The following is a 14,458-nucleotide window of genomic DNA, read 5'->3' as shown; positions in this document are numbered from 1 at the left end:
TACCTGGATTTGAACTGATGAATGCTTTGGGCCTTTCACAAAGAGTCAAACGTGTTTATGCCCCCAGTGAATGCACTCTCAGGATAGCAAGATTAGGCATTAGGGTTGGAAAGTGAATCTTTTGTGCAGCTTTGCAAACAAGCCATTAAAAGACTATAAGAAATATAGACAGGCATAATGCAAATGTTGGGAAATATATGCCTGCTGTCTCTCTGTGGAGGACAAACACTTCAGATGCTCAGTATCATTTTGCAGTGGCAGCTGAAGAGTAAAGAGACCTTTTGTTGCTAATAGTTGTTCAATGGAAATAACTTTAAATGCTTATCACAGACTATTTATATGGACATTCTTAAAAATATACTAGGCACTGGGAATTTGCTTCCTAAAGCAATACATCAAACAATCCATCATGCAGGGCTGGACAATGTATAGTGTTTAAACTCTGAGCCCAAAAGTAGCCCAGCTATGACCTCCAAAAGGAGCTTAAGAAACCAACACTGTCAGTTCTCACCCACTGAGAGACTTGCTGAGGTTCTGTTTGTTGTTCCTTTTTTATTGGAGGAATTCACTTTGATTTAAAATACTTTTTTGGTTTTAAGCAGTTTCTGGCTTAGAGAAGGGCTTATAAGTGTAATGGTGCTTCCCCTATTCCTAAGTGTCTAGAAATATAACATAGATATCTATATCCATCAGATGTATATATAACCTAGATACAGAACATGTATAAATCAAATGTGATCACTGTGTTAGTTTTGTTCTCATATTTAAAGGGAGGAAAGCAGGCTGACTCACAATGTTTTCATTGAGTTGAGTGCAATATGTTAATCTGTTGGAAAGTTACCTAGTCAAACATGGATATTTCTATGTATTATTGTGGAAAGCTGGAATAACTTACAAATGATTGTAACCGGTCTGAGGCTCATTGGAAATAATGATAAATACTTACATTGGAAGTAATGATAAATTGTGAAAACATCTGTGCCAATGTGTAGTGCTTCTGAAAACCTTGCTCTGTGCAATGAGCAGATATGGGAGCATTGTTCTGCTCCTTATTGCAAATAATAATGACTATATACTTCCTGAGTATATACTTTTCTGCAGAGCTCACTTGACAGTATTTCCACACTCATTGCTTCACAATGTCAGTAATTAGTATAATCATAACTGAATTGGTTAAGAACACAAAAAAAAAAATAGCCCTTTCTTTTTATAAAGCCAAGTATAAACCTGATGTGCAAGATAATGGTAAATCAAGCATAACATATTGTGGCTGAGTCTGCTACCAAGTAATCCTGATTTCAGTACATAAGATAGCAACTCAATAAATAGGTCTGACTGAACTTGAGAACACACACACTCATCATATGCTTGTTAATTAACTGAGTGATTACCTTGAAGGTGATCTGTGTTATCCACAGCCCAAGCCAGATACTGAATCAGCACATTATTGTATTTATAAGACAGGACTTATTGGAGGATATTTTATCTCTCTTTCCTCCCCAGGGTTTACATAAGTCTATTTGGCAAAATAATAATTTCTGTCTTCATCTTTCTTTCACCTTAGACAGGATATTCCCACAGACCATCCAATTTAATTTCCATACAGCCAGCACAGACACTTTTACATTTTAATTTGCATTCCACTGGCAGATGCAGCCTGCATAGAACTATTTTGCATTTTGTACAACTTCATGGTAGCCTGTTCTTTTATTCTGTGTTTATCTTGGGGGAAAATAATGACAAACTTCCCTTTTAAAACTGACATTTTACTTTCTTTGTAAGGAAAATAGTGTATTTGGCTTCAATGGAAAATCTTGTTGTTCTTCTAGAAACTGCATTCTCCCATTCTATTTCACCTTTTGTGCTGTAAACCACCTTTTTTTTTGTCATAAAATAGACTTATCACTCCTGCCTGCATCCATTTCTTCATATGAATTTTGATGGAGAAAATAGAATTTTCTCCAGTGTATGCTTCAGTCTTCTTTGTACCGTATTTCAAAAAAACTATTCAAGAATACAATAATGCAATTATTTTTGTTTTCTCAGGTGACATCCTTCTTAATAATATTGTATATCCTACAAAATGGTAATCAGGGTGCTGAATGAATTTACCTCATTCTGTGTTCAGTGAGACTTTACAAATTCTGCATGAGCCTTCCCAGAACTGAGCTAGCCATTAGTGATATTGTTTGGGGATTTTTCCTTCACTTTATTATAAGCAGCACTACCTGCTTTAATTTTCTGTGTCCTTCAGCAAAGTGCATTCAGGTACTGGCAGCACCGCAGCACAATGGTTATAAAGTTAAAGAAATTCTGTTGCTGCAGGGCTTGCAGCCCTAATGGGATGGTATTGATGGAAGTGACAGTAGCTCAGCAGGGTTGCATAACCAACTGAACTCTGCCACGCAGGCTAAATAAAATATCAGAGCTCGGCACAGTGCATCACATTGTCAATAGTCTTCGTTTGTGTCTGGTGTGTTGGTATTTGCAGTGATGAAGCTCCAGGCAGCCAGTTGGTTACAGATAAGTTTCACATTGACTGGGACTCAGTGCTTGTCAACTCTGATAATGTCATCGTAGCTCGATTTGATGGCAGAGGGAGTGGATTTCAAGGCCTCAAGATCCTACAGGAGGTCCATCGGTGCTTAGGATCAGTGGAAGTGAAGGACCAAATAGCAGCTGTAGAGTACGTATGTGCAAACTCTTCTTGTCTTTCACCCTGCCTCCACCTGGATGAATGAGCTCTTGGACTAAAACTGCCCAGAATGTTTTATCTGCATTGTTCATGTTTGTTTTTTAATGCTGTTGCAAATTTTGAAACTTTGATTTTTACTTGCTCTTTATAATGGAAGGATTAAAGAGGTGGTTTTGGGTTTTCTTTGAGTTGGTGCTTTCTTTGATAGAGCTGTACTGCTCTGTGCAATCCAAATATGCCACCTGAGCTAATTCATATTTGTCTATATTCCGTAGGTAAATTTCTTGCTGTCCACATTAACATGTAAATACATTTGTGTTACAATATTTTAGGTCTATACCAGAAAATATTGCTCTAATTTAGACCACTAGAACTCCATTTGCTTTGTGCAATTACTCCAGAACTCTGTGGTAGAAATGAGAGCATTTTGGCAAATGCCTGTTATTTCTCATTTGCATTATCATTCTTAGACTGATATGATTCTACCAGCTGCAGAAAAGAGTAATTTCTGTCTGTGGAGTAGTCATGCATAGCTTGGAAAACACTCCTTACTCAGGGTGCACGTGTCAAAATGGCTCATATCAAGGTCTGGATGGATTTTTCCTGGGTTTTCCCAGGGAAAGACAGATTTTAAGCCAGATATTTTTTCTTCTTTTGAAAGGGGTCAGTGCTTCACCCATTCCATGAATAAGCATCTGTGTCTGATATTTCCCCTCAGGTTATTCTGTCTTTTCTGTATGAAATTCACCACAGATGATTAATAGATTTAATGAGAGAATTAACTATTTGTATAATTATCTAGATTCAAGAAGTTCCATTCATCTTACCTTCCTTTAGCTGGTGCTAGGCACCTGGTCAAAGCCAGTCATTTAAGCTCTAGTCAGTGGAAAATCCTGGCATTTCTGAGGATTGACCCTCCCCAGAATGAGAGAAGTTTCCAACATGTGTAGGAATGCTAAAGGGTATCTCTCTTCTCTCCATTAACTGAAAAGCAGATGTAAATGGATAATTTAGACAAGATGCTTAAAATCAGAGATCTAAATTAGGTGAGATTGGCCAAACACCAACTGTTTGCCTTATGAAAAAGGAATTAGGAAGCAAATCGCATTTCGCAGTGCAGTACCACTTGTATGGATGTAATTTCTTCTTTGATATGATCTTCATGTGTAGCAATTCCTTAATGCACAGATAATGTTATTTACATCATAAATTTAGAAAGTAAAACCCACCATTTTACTTTGACAAAAGTAAAAAGAAACTTTTTTTCCTTTCAGATCACTTCTGAAACAGCCCTTCATTGATCCTAAGAGACTGGGTATATTTGGAAAGGTAATGTGCAAAAATAGCAGGCTATTTCACCATGATTATTTAAGAAAGTTCATAAACTGCTGTCAGTTCATAAACAAATATATTAATGTATTTTCCAAAGAAAATTTTAGTTATTAAAACAGGAGAAAAAAGCCATCCATAATTTACTGTCTGTTCTGTACAGTATTTTTTTCTCAGAACAGGTATTTAAGTCAATAAAATCAGTTTTATTGAAATGCAAATAACACTATTTGCATTTCAGAATCTGAAAGGGAAGGTATTTGTTAAAAATTCTGCTTTCTGCTTTCTTTAGAAGTTTTTAATAGGGACTTGGGTTTTGTGAAAGCTTGTTTGTTACAGTTTTATGTTTGGGCTGCAGTTAAATTGACAATGTTGTCCTATAAAATACAGGTTTTATATCTGAATGTTTTACTGACCCTTGAGCTCAGCTGAGCACCTACCCTGTGGTACTGTCAGCAAGCTCCTTGTTGCACCAGTGAGAAATCTTGCCTTTTATCAGCTTTGTGTCATTGCCCCTAGCACGAGATACAACGAGGCAAAGGCTCGACTTTTAGTAGCAAATTAAACAGCATTTTACTGATATCTATTAAAAAGCAACAATTAGAAACACCCCACAACTGCTGCTTCAGCCATGAACCGGCATGTGCAACCTTTTAAATTTGTTAAATTGGCTTTTTCATTAAAAATGAAGCTGCTTTCTGCCTTTGAGCTCAAAGCAGTAGCAAACCCTGATCAAGTACACCCCAGTCATCACTTTTAAGAGCAGCGTGTGTTTCTCCATGAAGTGCCTTAGTTCTCACTCTGCTGCTGAGCTGCTGCACAGCCTCAGGCAAGTCATTTAACCTGCACGTCTCAGCCTGTCTGGATGCAGGATGAGGAGATTGACATTTACCTCCTGCGTGGTAGCATTTTGAGGACTGGCTGATGTTTGTGACTGTTATTAACATTTCACATGAACATGACCTTCCTCAAAGATCTGAGCTCCTGCTGCACTCCTTGAGCTAAGAAAGAAACTCTCACTGCAAGAATGGGTCAAAACCAGTATTTGGGTTGTAAGGGAGCAGCCAGAGATTTTCCAGCTGAGGATGTACAAGCAGGGCCAATTTCATGCACCAGGTGATTGTGGCACACACTTCTATTCAGGTTTTAATGCCTGTTACCAATGTGTATGAAAGTACAGAGGCACAGAAGCATCAACGTTTCTCCATATCCTCTTCCTCTTTCAGTCCTTTGATTGAAAATACTGGTTTTGGAATGAAATCCCTGAGCAGCCAGAATTGCTTGGTTTTGCCTGCAGAAATTCTTTTCATTGCTACTTGAAAATTCCCACTTGTTTTCTGCCAGAGATTCGTCAGTATCTTTTTTCCTAAGAGTGATGTGACGAGACAGTTACTGAAGAGCATGCCTGTAACCATGACTTTACATATCTGCCAAGACCTACCCCAAATTCTCTTTTCTTTCACAAAATGTTATTGATTGCCATGTTCCTGCATTTATTTTCTGAAAGCCGTGTTGAGGAATGAAGAGTGGGAAATTCAATAAGCTTTCAACGCTGCTTTGAATTCAGGGAAATTTCCCCTTTCCAAGTTAACCTTTCAGAGTTGTTTTTTTTACTGTCAAAAGAAAAAAAACCCATAAAATTTAAAAGTCAGTTTTATAATTAACAATAAAATATATTTAACAACTTCTTAGGGTTGATTGTATTTTTCCTCCACTCTGCTTGTTTTAGAGTCAATTAAAACTCTTTTTTAAAACTCATTTCTTTTATATCCCATACAAGAACGTGATAGGGAAAAAAATTTTTTCCATTAAATTTTCTGTACTTATGGAAACAGAATATGCACTTTGCTTGAAGATAAGTTGAGTTTGGAATGGCTTAGTGCTGATCTCATAAAACTGGACATGTACACTTTCAGGAAGCTCTCTGAGAAGTTTCAGAGCTATACAGAAGTAAAATTCCTGTCACAATTGGTTATGTCAATGAGGCACAAGAGTAACAAGACTGTCCAGAAGGTCACAGTGGGTAAAATTTCCAGGCAATCTGCCAATGCCCCCTTGCTTATCTCTATGGGGGGTGCCAGCTTAAGAGATGCCTGATCCAAGGGCCTGAGCTGTTAATCAGCCAAGTGTGGTTCCATGGAGTTTGTGGTTTTATTCATGGAAGTGGAAAGAGAGTTTAAAAATAAGTTGCAATTCTACAGCCGATGTCTTTCTTGAAAATGTGGCAATTAGGCTGCAACCCCAGAAACCCAGCAGGTGAGTGAGGCAGCACATGTTCTTGCATCAGGGCATATGGAATAGCAATGTCACTGTGAAATGCTTCTAAGAATTTATAAATAACTCACTCTGTAGTGTTTTTAGTCCTGGAAGGCCTGGCTGGAAGGAAGGACACAGGCACAAAGGGAAGAAACTCTCAGGAGAATTAAACAAGGTCTTAATGAAAACATGGAATAAATAATAAATAACCTGGCAATACCTATCCTTGGATTAAAATTGTGCTGTGGAGCTAGTGGGCAAGACACAAACAGAATATTAAACAAAAGTAAAAGCAGAGAAAACCCAGAGGCAGAGGAAAGTTGCTATTCTTTTAAGCTCTTTGAATTATACAAATTAGAGGTGCCCACTCAGAAATTCTGTCTTAGGTGAAATCTGCTCCTGCTCATGAACAGATCTGGATGGCTCTTGGCCTTCTGGGCTGAAATTTGTATGGGAAAGGAATAACTCAGTTCCCCACACGTTTCCTTTGAAAATCCATCTCCTATTTGGTATTATTTTCTTCAGTATGTCCATCTCTTAATATGGACTGATTGCAGAGTACAAGAAACCTCTTTACTTATATTTCTTAAATAAGGTTAAAGGGTTTTCAAATATTGCCATTCTTCCACAAAAATAATCTGTTCAATAAATATTGAGACATGAAGAACAGAAACAGGCAGCATTTGTAAAAGTCTCTGAGAAAACTGTAAGCACTTGATGCATAATCTTTTTTTGGATCAGCTTGTGTTTTGCATTATATTTTCCCTGTCATGGGATAATTTTGTCTTCCTGAAATGTGTTGTGCCAAACACAAAACAACAAAAACAACAAAATACTTGAAGAAATACCAATTTTTCAGTACCAATGAAGGGAAAACAGATGGCAAGCAGAGAAATTTGAGGAGCCTGTAATATACGAGTAAATCATTGATTCCAGGTGCCACATTCAGAATTCCATTTTCTGTGAGTCTAGAATGATTACAGGTGTACAGAAGTGGATTGCCGGTGTCATTTCAAGGAAATCTGTGGTTTCAAATTAAAGGTTTCAAAAAGGTTTCGTGACTCTCTGGTATCAGCTATTCCAGGGGAGATGTGTTAGACTTCAGAGATGGTGAAGAAATGTTCAATACTCATTAACTGCATAGATTAAAAGTCATGACCAGGTTAATGAGATCTTTATGCACCCTTAAACTATAAAAAATATACCACTGGATTAGCACAATGGCCTTTAGCTTTATTTTTGCTAGAATGAAGTAAATAAAGCAAAATTTCCATCCCATTGTTAGGGGTATGGTGGCTACATTACGTCAATGATCCTGAAATCCAGCGAGCGGCTCTTCAAGTGTGGAGCTGTGGTGGCACCAATCACAGATATGAAGTTATATGGTGAGTAATCCCTGCCCTAAACCTGGGTGAAACTTTATTCAAAATAGCTTTTATTCATGGAGCTGCTCTATTTTAACTAAGGGCAGATAACAATGTCAGTGAGATTTCACCTCACTGTCTTGGTCTCTTCTTTAAATGAAAGTAAAGCTGACAGTGGGATAGTTCACCAAAACCCACAACACACTTGGGATTATTGAAAGCACTGATTTTGCAGTTACCTCATTTCTTAAGAATCCTTTATGTAAATCAGCATGAATCAAATCTTTTATTAGGAATGAATCCTTTAAGGTTAGCTGTGAATTCCCTACAATATCAGCCATGTTGTCATTCAATCACAGGTTATTTGGTTCTGTATGTAAAGTTTTGGGCACTGTGATACACAGAAAACCAGACCAGATTACTTTAATGGTTTGTTAGGCTTTCTTTGGGGTTTAGCTTGTGTTTTCTTTTGGGGTTGGGTTTTTGTGTTGTTTTAAATTTTGGTTGGTTTTTTTTCTCTTTTTAACTATTTAAAAGTGAGTTTAAATGGTGCATCAAAATGGTACATTCTGTGTCTCTAAATGAAGATCTTGACTTCATGGCTTAAAAAGCTTCTGAAATGATGATTTTTAAAAAAGAAATTACTTGAAATTCAACAAGATTTGTTGTTTTGTTTTGTTTTTATTTTTACAGCATCAGCTTTTTCAGAAAGATACCTTGGGATTCCATCAAAAGATGAAATTACCTATCAGGTGAGTTAGCATAAACAAGTAACTTAAAATGACCATTTTACTCTTAAAATGCAATCCAAATACAGCTTTGTGTGTGTTTGTTCACTAGGCATCCAGTGTATTACACAATCTTCATGGTTTAAAAGAAGTGGATTTGCTAATAGTTCATGGGACAGCTGATGGTAAGTATTTACAAATGCAGCTAATTTGGAGTCAGAGCTTCTAATAGGCAGTTGTTGAAGGGCTGATGAGGCACACACCTAGCAAGTACATTTGCAGTTTCTTTTTCCCTCTGATAGGATTTTTTTCTTTTGTTTCAACTGTCACTTCCAACTCTGAACTGGTGAAGCTTTTTTTTTGCTGAGGATTTGCACCTTTTAGGTGCTGTATGTTCTAATTTGTTTAAATCTTGTGGACCACTGTGATGCTAGTGAAAGGTATTACATGAATTATTAATAGAACAACATACATTTTTAATGTTGTCTTAAATTCATACAAATTCTGCAGAACTATCAGTACAGCTGGTGAAGTACATCACCAAATGGGAAGTTAATCTTTTCATCTAAGTAATTACAAGGTACTTGCAAACCTTCTGAAGCTACACAGAACCTTTTAGTAGCACCAATACTTTTAGCAGTAGATTAAAACAGGGTAAGTTCTAGCACTTCAGATGGAATCATAAGATGTATGAATTGAGATAATTTGTAATTGCAGATTTCACTGCAGTGTATTCTTCTGAACTTTCTTAACTGATGTGTGAAGAATGAGCTTTGATGCAGGCACAAATTACAGTGGTGCAAACAGCTGCTCTGTACAGACTGACATGCCTACTTCTTCCCCAGTATTTTCTGGTGGATGTGGGATAATACAAGGTTTCTTACTCAGTCTGGAGGGATAAGTGCCTCTCAGTGGTGAGGGCTGAGGTGACAGTGCCCATGCACAGCTGGCACAGTGCCAGCCCATCATCCCTGACTTGCCAAACCCATTTTATTGATCCAAAGTGCAACCAGGGGGGTGCAAACCCTGTCCAGTGCTTCTCCCCAGAGCACAGCAGGGAGGGTTGAAAATAAACTGGGTGACTGAGCGAGCATGAGGGGCTCAGGCTTTACTGGTTGCAACAGGCAGCAGCAATTTCTGCCCCTCTGAACCAAGCTGGAGGGAACTGGGGCTTTGATGATGTCTGAGCAGGGCATGGTGCTCTTGCCTGGCAGTGTGGGTGTCTGCTGCCCCTGCTCAATATCACATCCAGTGACACTGCCCAGAACACTTGCAGCCTAAACTCTGCAGGGTTAGACGTGGTAATCATGGCCTTGCCACACAAAGATCAGGTTACTGATGAGTTCCAGAAAATCCATTACCTAAAGAGTGGGGTGTAAATGACCCCGTGCAAGGTGCAAGCAATAGAAAATGCAGTGTGCTTTCTTTCAAGCCAATTAGAAGATGCCTGATGTTCAAACAGAATGGTTTTACACATCTCTAAGCTATCACAATATGTGTAAATCAAAGGTAAACAGAGGAGTCCTCACTAAATGAAAAGTGTGGCTTCCCCTGGGGCTTCCAGCTCCTTCCTGCTGTAACACCCTGTTGCTGGTGGGGCTGGCCTTGGAAATAGTCAGCTTCAGATCCAGTAATTACAGAGCCTGGAAATGTTTTCAGCCGAAGCTGTGTAACAGATAAGTATTTCACATTACTGTAGCTGTTTCTAATAATATCAAATGTTTTCTTGCAGCTAAAGTTCACTTCCAGCATTCAGCAGAACTAATTAAGCGTCTAATAAAAGCTGGGGCTAATTACACTATGCAGGTACGTGCACCTGTGACTTTTCCTATAAACATAGTTGAACATTTAACCTCCTGTTGCTATTTCTTCACTGCAAAGGACCCTCTCTACGACAACACAGTGGTATTTCCTTAATTTGCAGTTAGAACTCAGTTTAATCCCATTTTTCTCACTGTTTGTGTGGATATCAGGAGCTGTATCATCATCTTGTTCTCCTGGACTCTTTTTTTTCTCACTCATCTTTCTCTTTTCCACCTGTTTATCCTAGAATTATACAAAGTGCTCTGGAATCCATGGGTACTCTGTAACATGGAGATGTCACTACTTGGGGTTCCTTTTTACCTAAAAATGGTATTGGGTCACATGAGAGTAATTTCCCCTTATTTTCAACATTTGCATTTCTTGGAAGAGCACAACAGAGCCTCTGTCAAGGCATGGGCTTGCATGGGACACACCTGGAGCACATGGATGCTGCTGCCAGAGGGCTTTGATTGAATCAGTCCCTAAATACTCCTGATGCTTGTTGGCCATTGCAAACCTTGACCCTGCTGGCCTTAGGGTGATCCTGTAGTTTGCACTGGAGTGTGAGCTCCTGTCAGGGAGGAGGTGGCAGGAAGGGGCTTGGTGCCACTTAGGGAAGAAAAAAGGACTTTAAATGTAGAACTGTTCCTGCTACCCATGTGGTTTCAGCTGAGGGGATGTGAAGGCCTGTGAAGGAGAGAGGAAGAAGCAGGAATGACAGAGCTCTCCCAGAAGAGCCCTGTTGAGCTGTTCTCATGCAACCTTGTGATAACCTGGATTGGAGGAGGCAGCTGAAGCTTTTTGCCTCAGGCCTCCTCAGGTCTCTTATCTTGTGGGCTGGATTTCTTCATCCAGCCTGCAAATCTTTGCTTAGCCTTACTTGGGAGAAATTCCCAGTGGTATTTGTTTTAAGAGATTAAAATGCCCACATCCACCCAAGGAGAGAGAGAAGATGGGCTTTGGACCAGATAGGAAGATAGTTAAGATATGAATAAAAAGGGTTTTTGCCAAACACTTAGAAGTTGAAATACTGAGAAGTCCTTAAAAGCATGAGGCAATTAATCCTCATGGATGTTAATGGGATTTGGATGCCTAGGCACTATTGAAAATGCTAGCTAAAGTAAACTGTTGTCAGCACAATAGCTGAGAATATAAATTTTTTCACTTCTGCAGATCCCACTGCAGTGGTTGTAAGTTCAAATTCCAAGAGAATGAGTCTTACTTTGGGTTTTATTACCTTTCCTCGATGCCATAAAACTAATGCTATCATCCTGTTGTCATCTAAAACATGTTGAAGATCAGAGAAAGAAAATTAGAGCCCTAAATATTTGAGAAGCCTTTAAAAACTATTTACTTTTTTTCCTTTCTCCTCTGCCAGATCTATCCGGATGAAGGTCATAACATTGCTTCTGAGAAAAGCAAATATCACCTTTACAGCACAATCCTTGGGTTTTTTAGTGCTTGTTTAAAGGAGGAGACACCAATTTTACCACAGGAGCCTGAAGAGGATGAATAAGGAAGCCTATTTGTATAGTACTGAAGGGGACTTACTCTGCAGCTCAATAAAACATTAAATAAAAGTGACTGTAAGATTGCAGATTCTGCAGAAGCTCAAGGGCAGCTAAAGGATACCACAGTGGAACAGCACATTTACAGACAATGAGCTAATAAACTGGAATTCAACTACAAAGTCCAAACATATTACCAAGGGACAAAACCTTTACCTTTGTGGAAGGTCAACTGTTGGTTACAGTTTCCTGGAAGAACTTAGTTTTGCATAAGTGTAGGGTTAGTGCATGTTTGTTATGTTAAGCCTCACTGTTGGTTCTGTAAGTGGTTGCTTGTTTTTTGTTTTTGTTTATTTTTTTTTTAATTTAAATGCACATCTTTATTCATCTTTGCATAAGGCACAACCTATCACAAGTATTATGGCCACTAATATTCTAAAAGGTGAACTGGAATCTAACACTGTAATGTTACAATAAGTGCAATTCTTCTGCTGTCTATTACACATAAGAAACCACAGAGATAATAAAGGGCACGGTATTTTCTCTAGTTTTTGCTCAAAGGGGATATTGTCTAGTGCATCATATAACATGGTTATTGAAAATTATTTCCCCCACACAATTTAAGCATTTACAATTATTATTGTACCTATTAGTAACCAATAGGGGTCTTTTTGGTGGTGTGCTCTTGGTCTTTATGTATATACCCAGGAATCCCTAAGCAGAAATTCTTTCTGAGCTTGAAGAAACTTTTTCAAGATGTAATTGACAGCTGTATTTAAAACAATATCTGCAATTGAAATCATTCCCCCGTCCAAAATGTATCTATTGTTTCCTTAAAATATGTTTGAGTTGTGTTTTGGTATTGTTTATAGTAGTTAATAGTTTGCTGGTTACACTCTAATTTTAGAATATGCTACTTTGTCACATGTAAATTAGATACATAAATATTAAATTATAGTTTCAGATAAAGAAAGTTTATTAACAATGTATAATGCCATTGAGTAATACTTTACTCCTCAAATGAGGACTTATTTTGTATAGTGCATCTTCCTTTCCTCCCGTCTGCTCTCAGATGTAATTCTGATGTTCATCACGGTGGTGACGTAGCTCCAACACTCCTTTAGTTCTTATTCCAAGGCTGCTCATTCAGTCTCTTGCAACAAGATTTAGCTCCCACAGCATCACAGAGGGATGAAATGTTTTTCATTCAAGGCAAAGGAAGATCTGACAGATTAGATTTTATTATTTATTCAGAGGGCGAGCCCCTCGTGCATCCATTTATTTGCCAGGGTGAAGTACAGCAATAGAAATTGAAACTATGAAATAAACAAGGCAGCCAGGTTGGGTCTGCAGAATATTAACTCTGATCATGGAAAGCAAGTACAGTGTTGGTTTCATTTGAGATATCTTCCTGAAGGTATGTGAAAACTCCTGACAGATGCTGTGCCACTTATAGGGGAATAGCTGTAGTTTTCTTATTTCTGGATATATTCCAAATACTTTCCTATATAATTAAGGTTTAATTTCTTGCAAGAGTAAAATGAAAGTAATTTTTCAAGGTAAATATGCTATTTAAGATGTAAAGTTCTGCATATTTTATGAGAATGAGAATTGTTTTTAATGTAATGAAAAATCACCTGAAGCTTTTTTACTCATCACTTCCTTCTGGAATATTTTCTTTCACTGTTAGGATTTTTTTTATGATGCAAATAATTAATTTGTCTGAAAGGCGTGGTTTTATGGAACACTGAAAAGTCTCTTGTCTTTTAATGTTTAGTAATTCTCTCGTTTTGTTAGCAATGTTCAACTATTTTTCAATTAGTTTAATACAATTTTAATGTGCAATGATACCTTGTTTGGGTCCCAGTGTTGCCACAAAGTATGGCTTTGCTTTGTGGCATTTACAGGACATATGGAGTACATATGTATAGTGTAGGTAGGGTATAATTTATGGGGGCTACAACGTGCACTACAGTAAGATCACACAAAACAACAACAGAAAAGTAAGAGCAGAATTCAAACAAGGTTTTTCAAATCCTGTTTTCTATGGAGGAGCGTCGTTTTCAAGTCTTCTGTTGGCTGGGACTGCTGCTTTGTGATTTTATAAATGACACCCGTCACTTAATAAACGCTCACCTGACAACACTGATGCTTCTCCTAACCAGACGTGCTCCTAACTCATCCAGCTCAGTTCACTGAGGTGGTTTTGCCCAATTTGAGCCAAATGCACATGAAGGAAACACAGGCTGTGGGCGTGTGCTGAGCCTCGGCTCAGCGTGTGGAGGATTTGGGAAAAGGCCAGTTCCCCCCAGATGTGCTGGTTGCTGTTCCTCTGCAAAGCAGCCACTCTGTGCTTATCTTTGCCTTGTGTCACACTTGGTTGTGTTAGCTTCCTGCAAAAGGAATGCTTGTGTCTCAGCAGTGCTCAGGCAATGTTATCTCAGATCTTTGGATCCTCCTTTCCCTCTAGCTCTGTTTCAGGTCCCCATTCCCAATTCATTCTACCCCAACATCACACCTCCGGCTTTTCCAACTTTGAACATCTCATAGGACATGGCCTTCTGTGGGAATGCCTTTGGCAAGACTGGTACATTTAAAAAATGTGTTATCTGAAATCTGGGTGGAAATGTGGTATGCTTTTAATGTTCTCATGGTTTCTCACACTGTCCTACAGATACAGATATTTTTTATGTAATTATGTACACAAGGGTGAGAATCAGACACAAATTAATTGCTTTTACTGATATTTTTATGCATGAGTTGAACTCAGATATT

The 14,458-nt window shown here is 38.3% G+C and overlaps 1 protein-coding gene across 2 annotated transcripts in view; it reads left to right on the top strand.

Annotated features, from left to right (window-relative positions):
- The window catches only part of DPP10 (dipeptidyl peptidase like 10), a 436,882-nt gene extending 423,059 nt beyond the window's left edge, over positions 1 to 13,823 (top strand). For both annotated transcript variants that reach the window (XM_058028117.1, XM_058028116.1), the window contains exons 20-26: positions 2,492 to 2,686; positions 3,970 to 4,024; positions 7,566 to 7,665; positions 8,338 to 8,396; positions 8,485 to 8,557; positions 10,105 to 10,178; positions 11,554 to 13,823. In XM_058028117.1, the coding sequence (XP_057884100.1) occupies positions 2,492 to 2,686; positions 3,970 to 4,024; positions 7,566 to 7,665; positions 8,338 to 8,396; positions 8,485 to 8,557; positions 10,105 to 10,178; positions 11,554 to 11,691 (694 nt within the window). In that variant the 3' untranslated portion in view covers positions 11,692 to 13,823. The remainder of the gene's footprint in view (positions 1 to 2,491; positions 2,687 to 3,969; positions 4,025 to 7,565; positions 7,666 to 8,337; positions 8,397 to 8,484; positions 8,558 to 10,104; positions 10,179 to 11,553) is intronic.
- Positions 13,824 to 14,458: the final 635 nt, after the last annotated feature.

Source organism: Melospiza georgiana, chromosome 7 (assembly GCF_028018845.1).
Source record: "Melospiza georgiana isolate bMelGeo1 chromosome 7, bMelGeo1.pri, whole genome shotgun sequence".
NCBI lineage: Eukaryota > Metazoa > Chordata > Aves > Passeriformes > Passerellidae > Melospiza > Melospiza georgiana.
The sequence above is the reverse complement of the archived record's forward strand: the minus strand, read 5'-3'. Positions and strand labels throughout refer to the sequence as shown.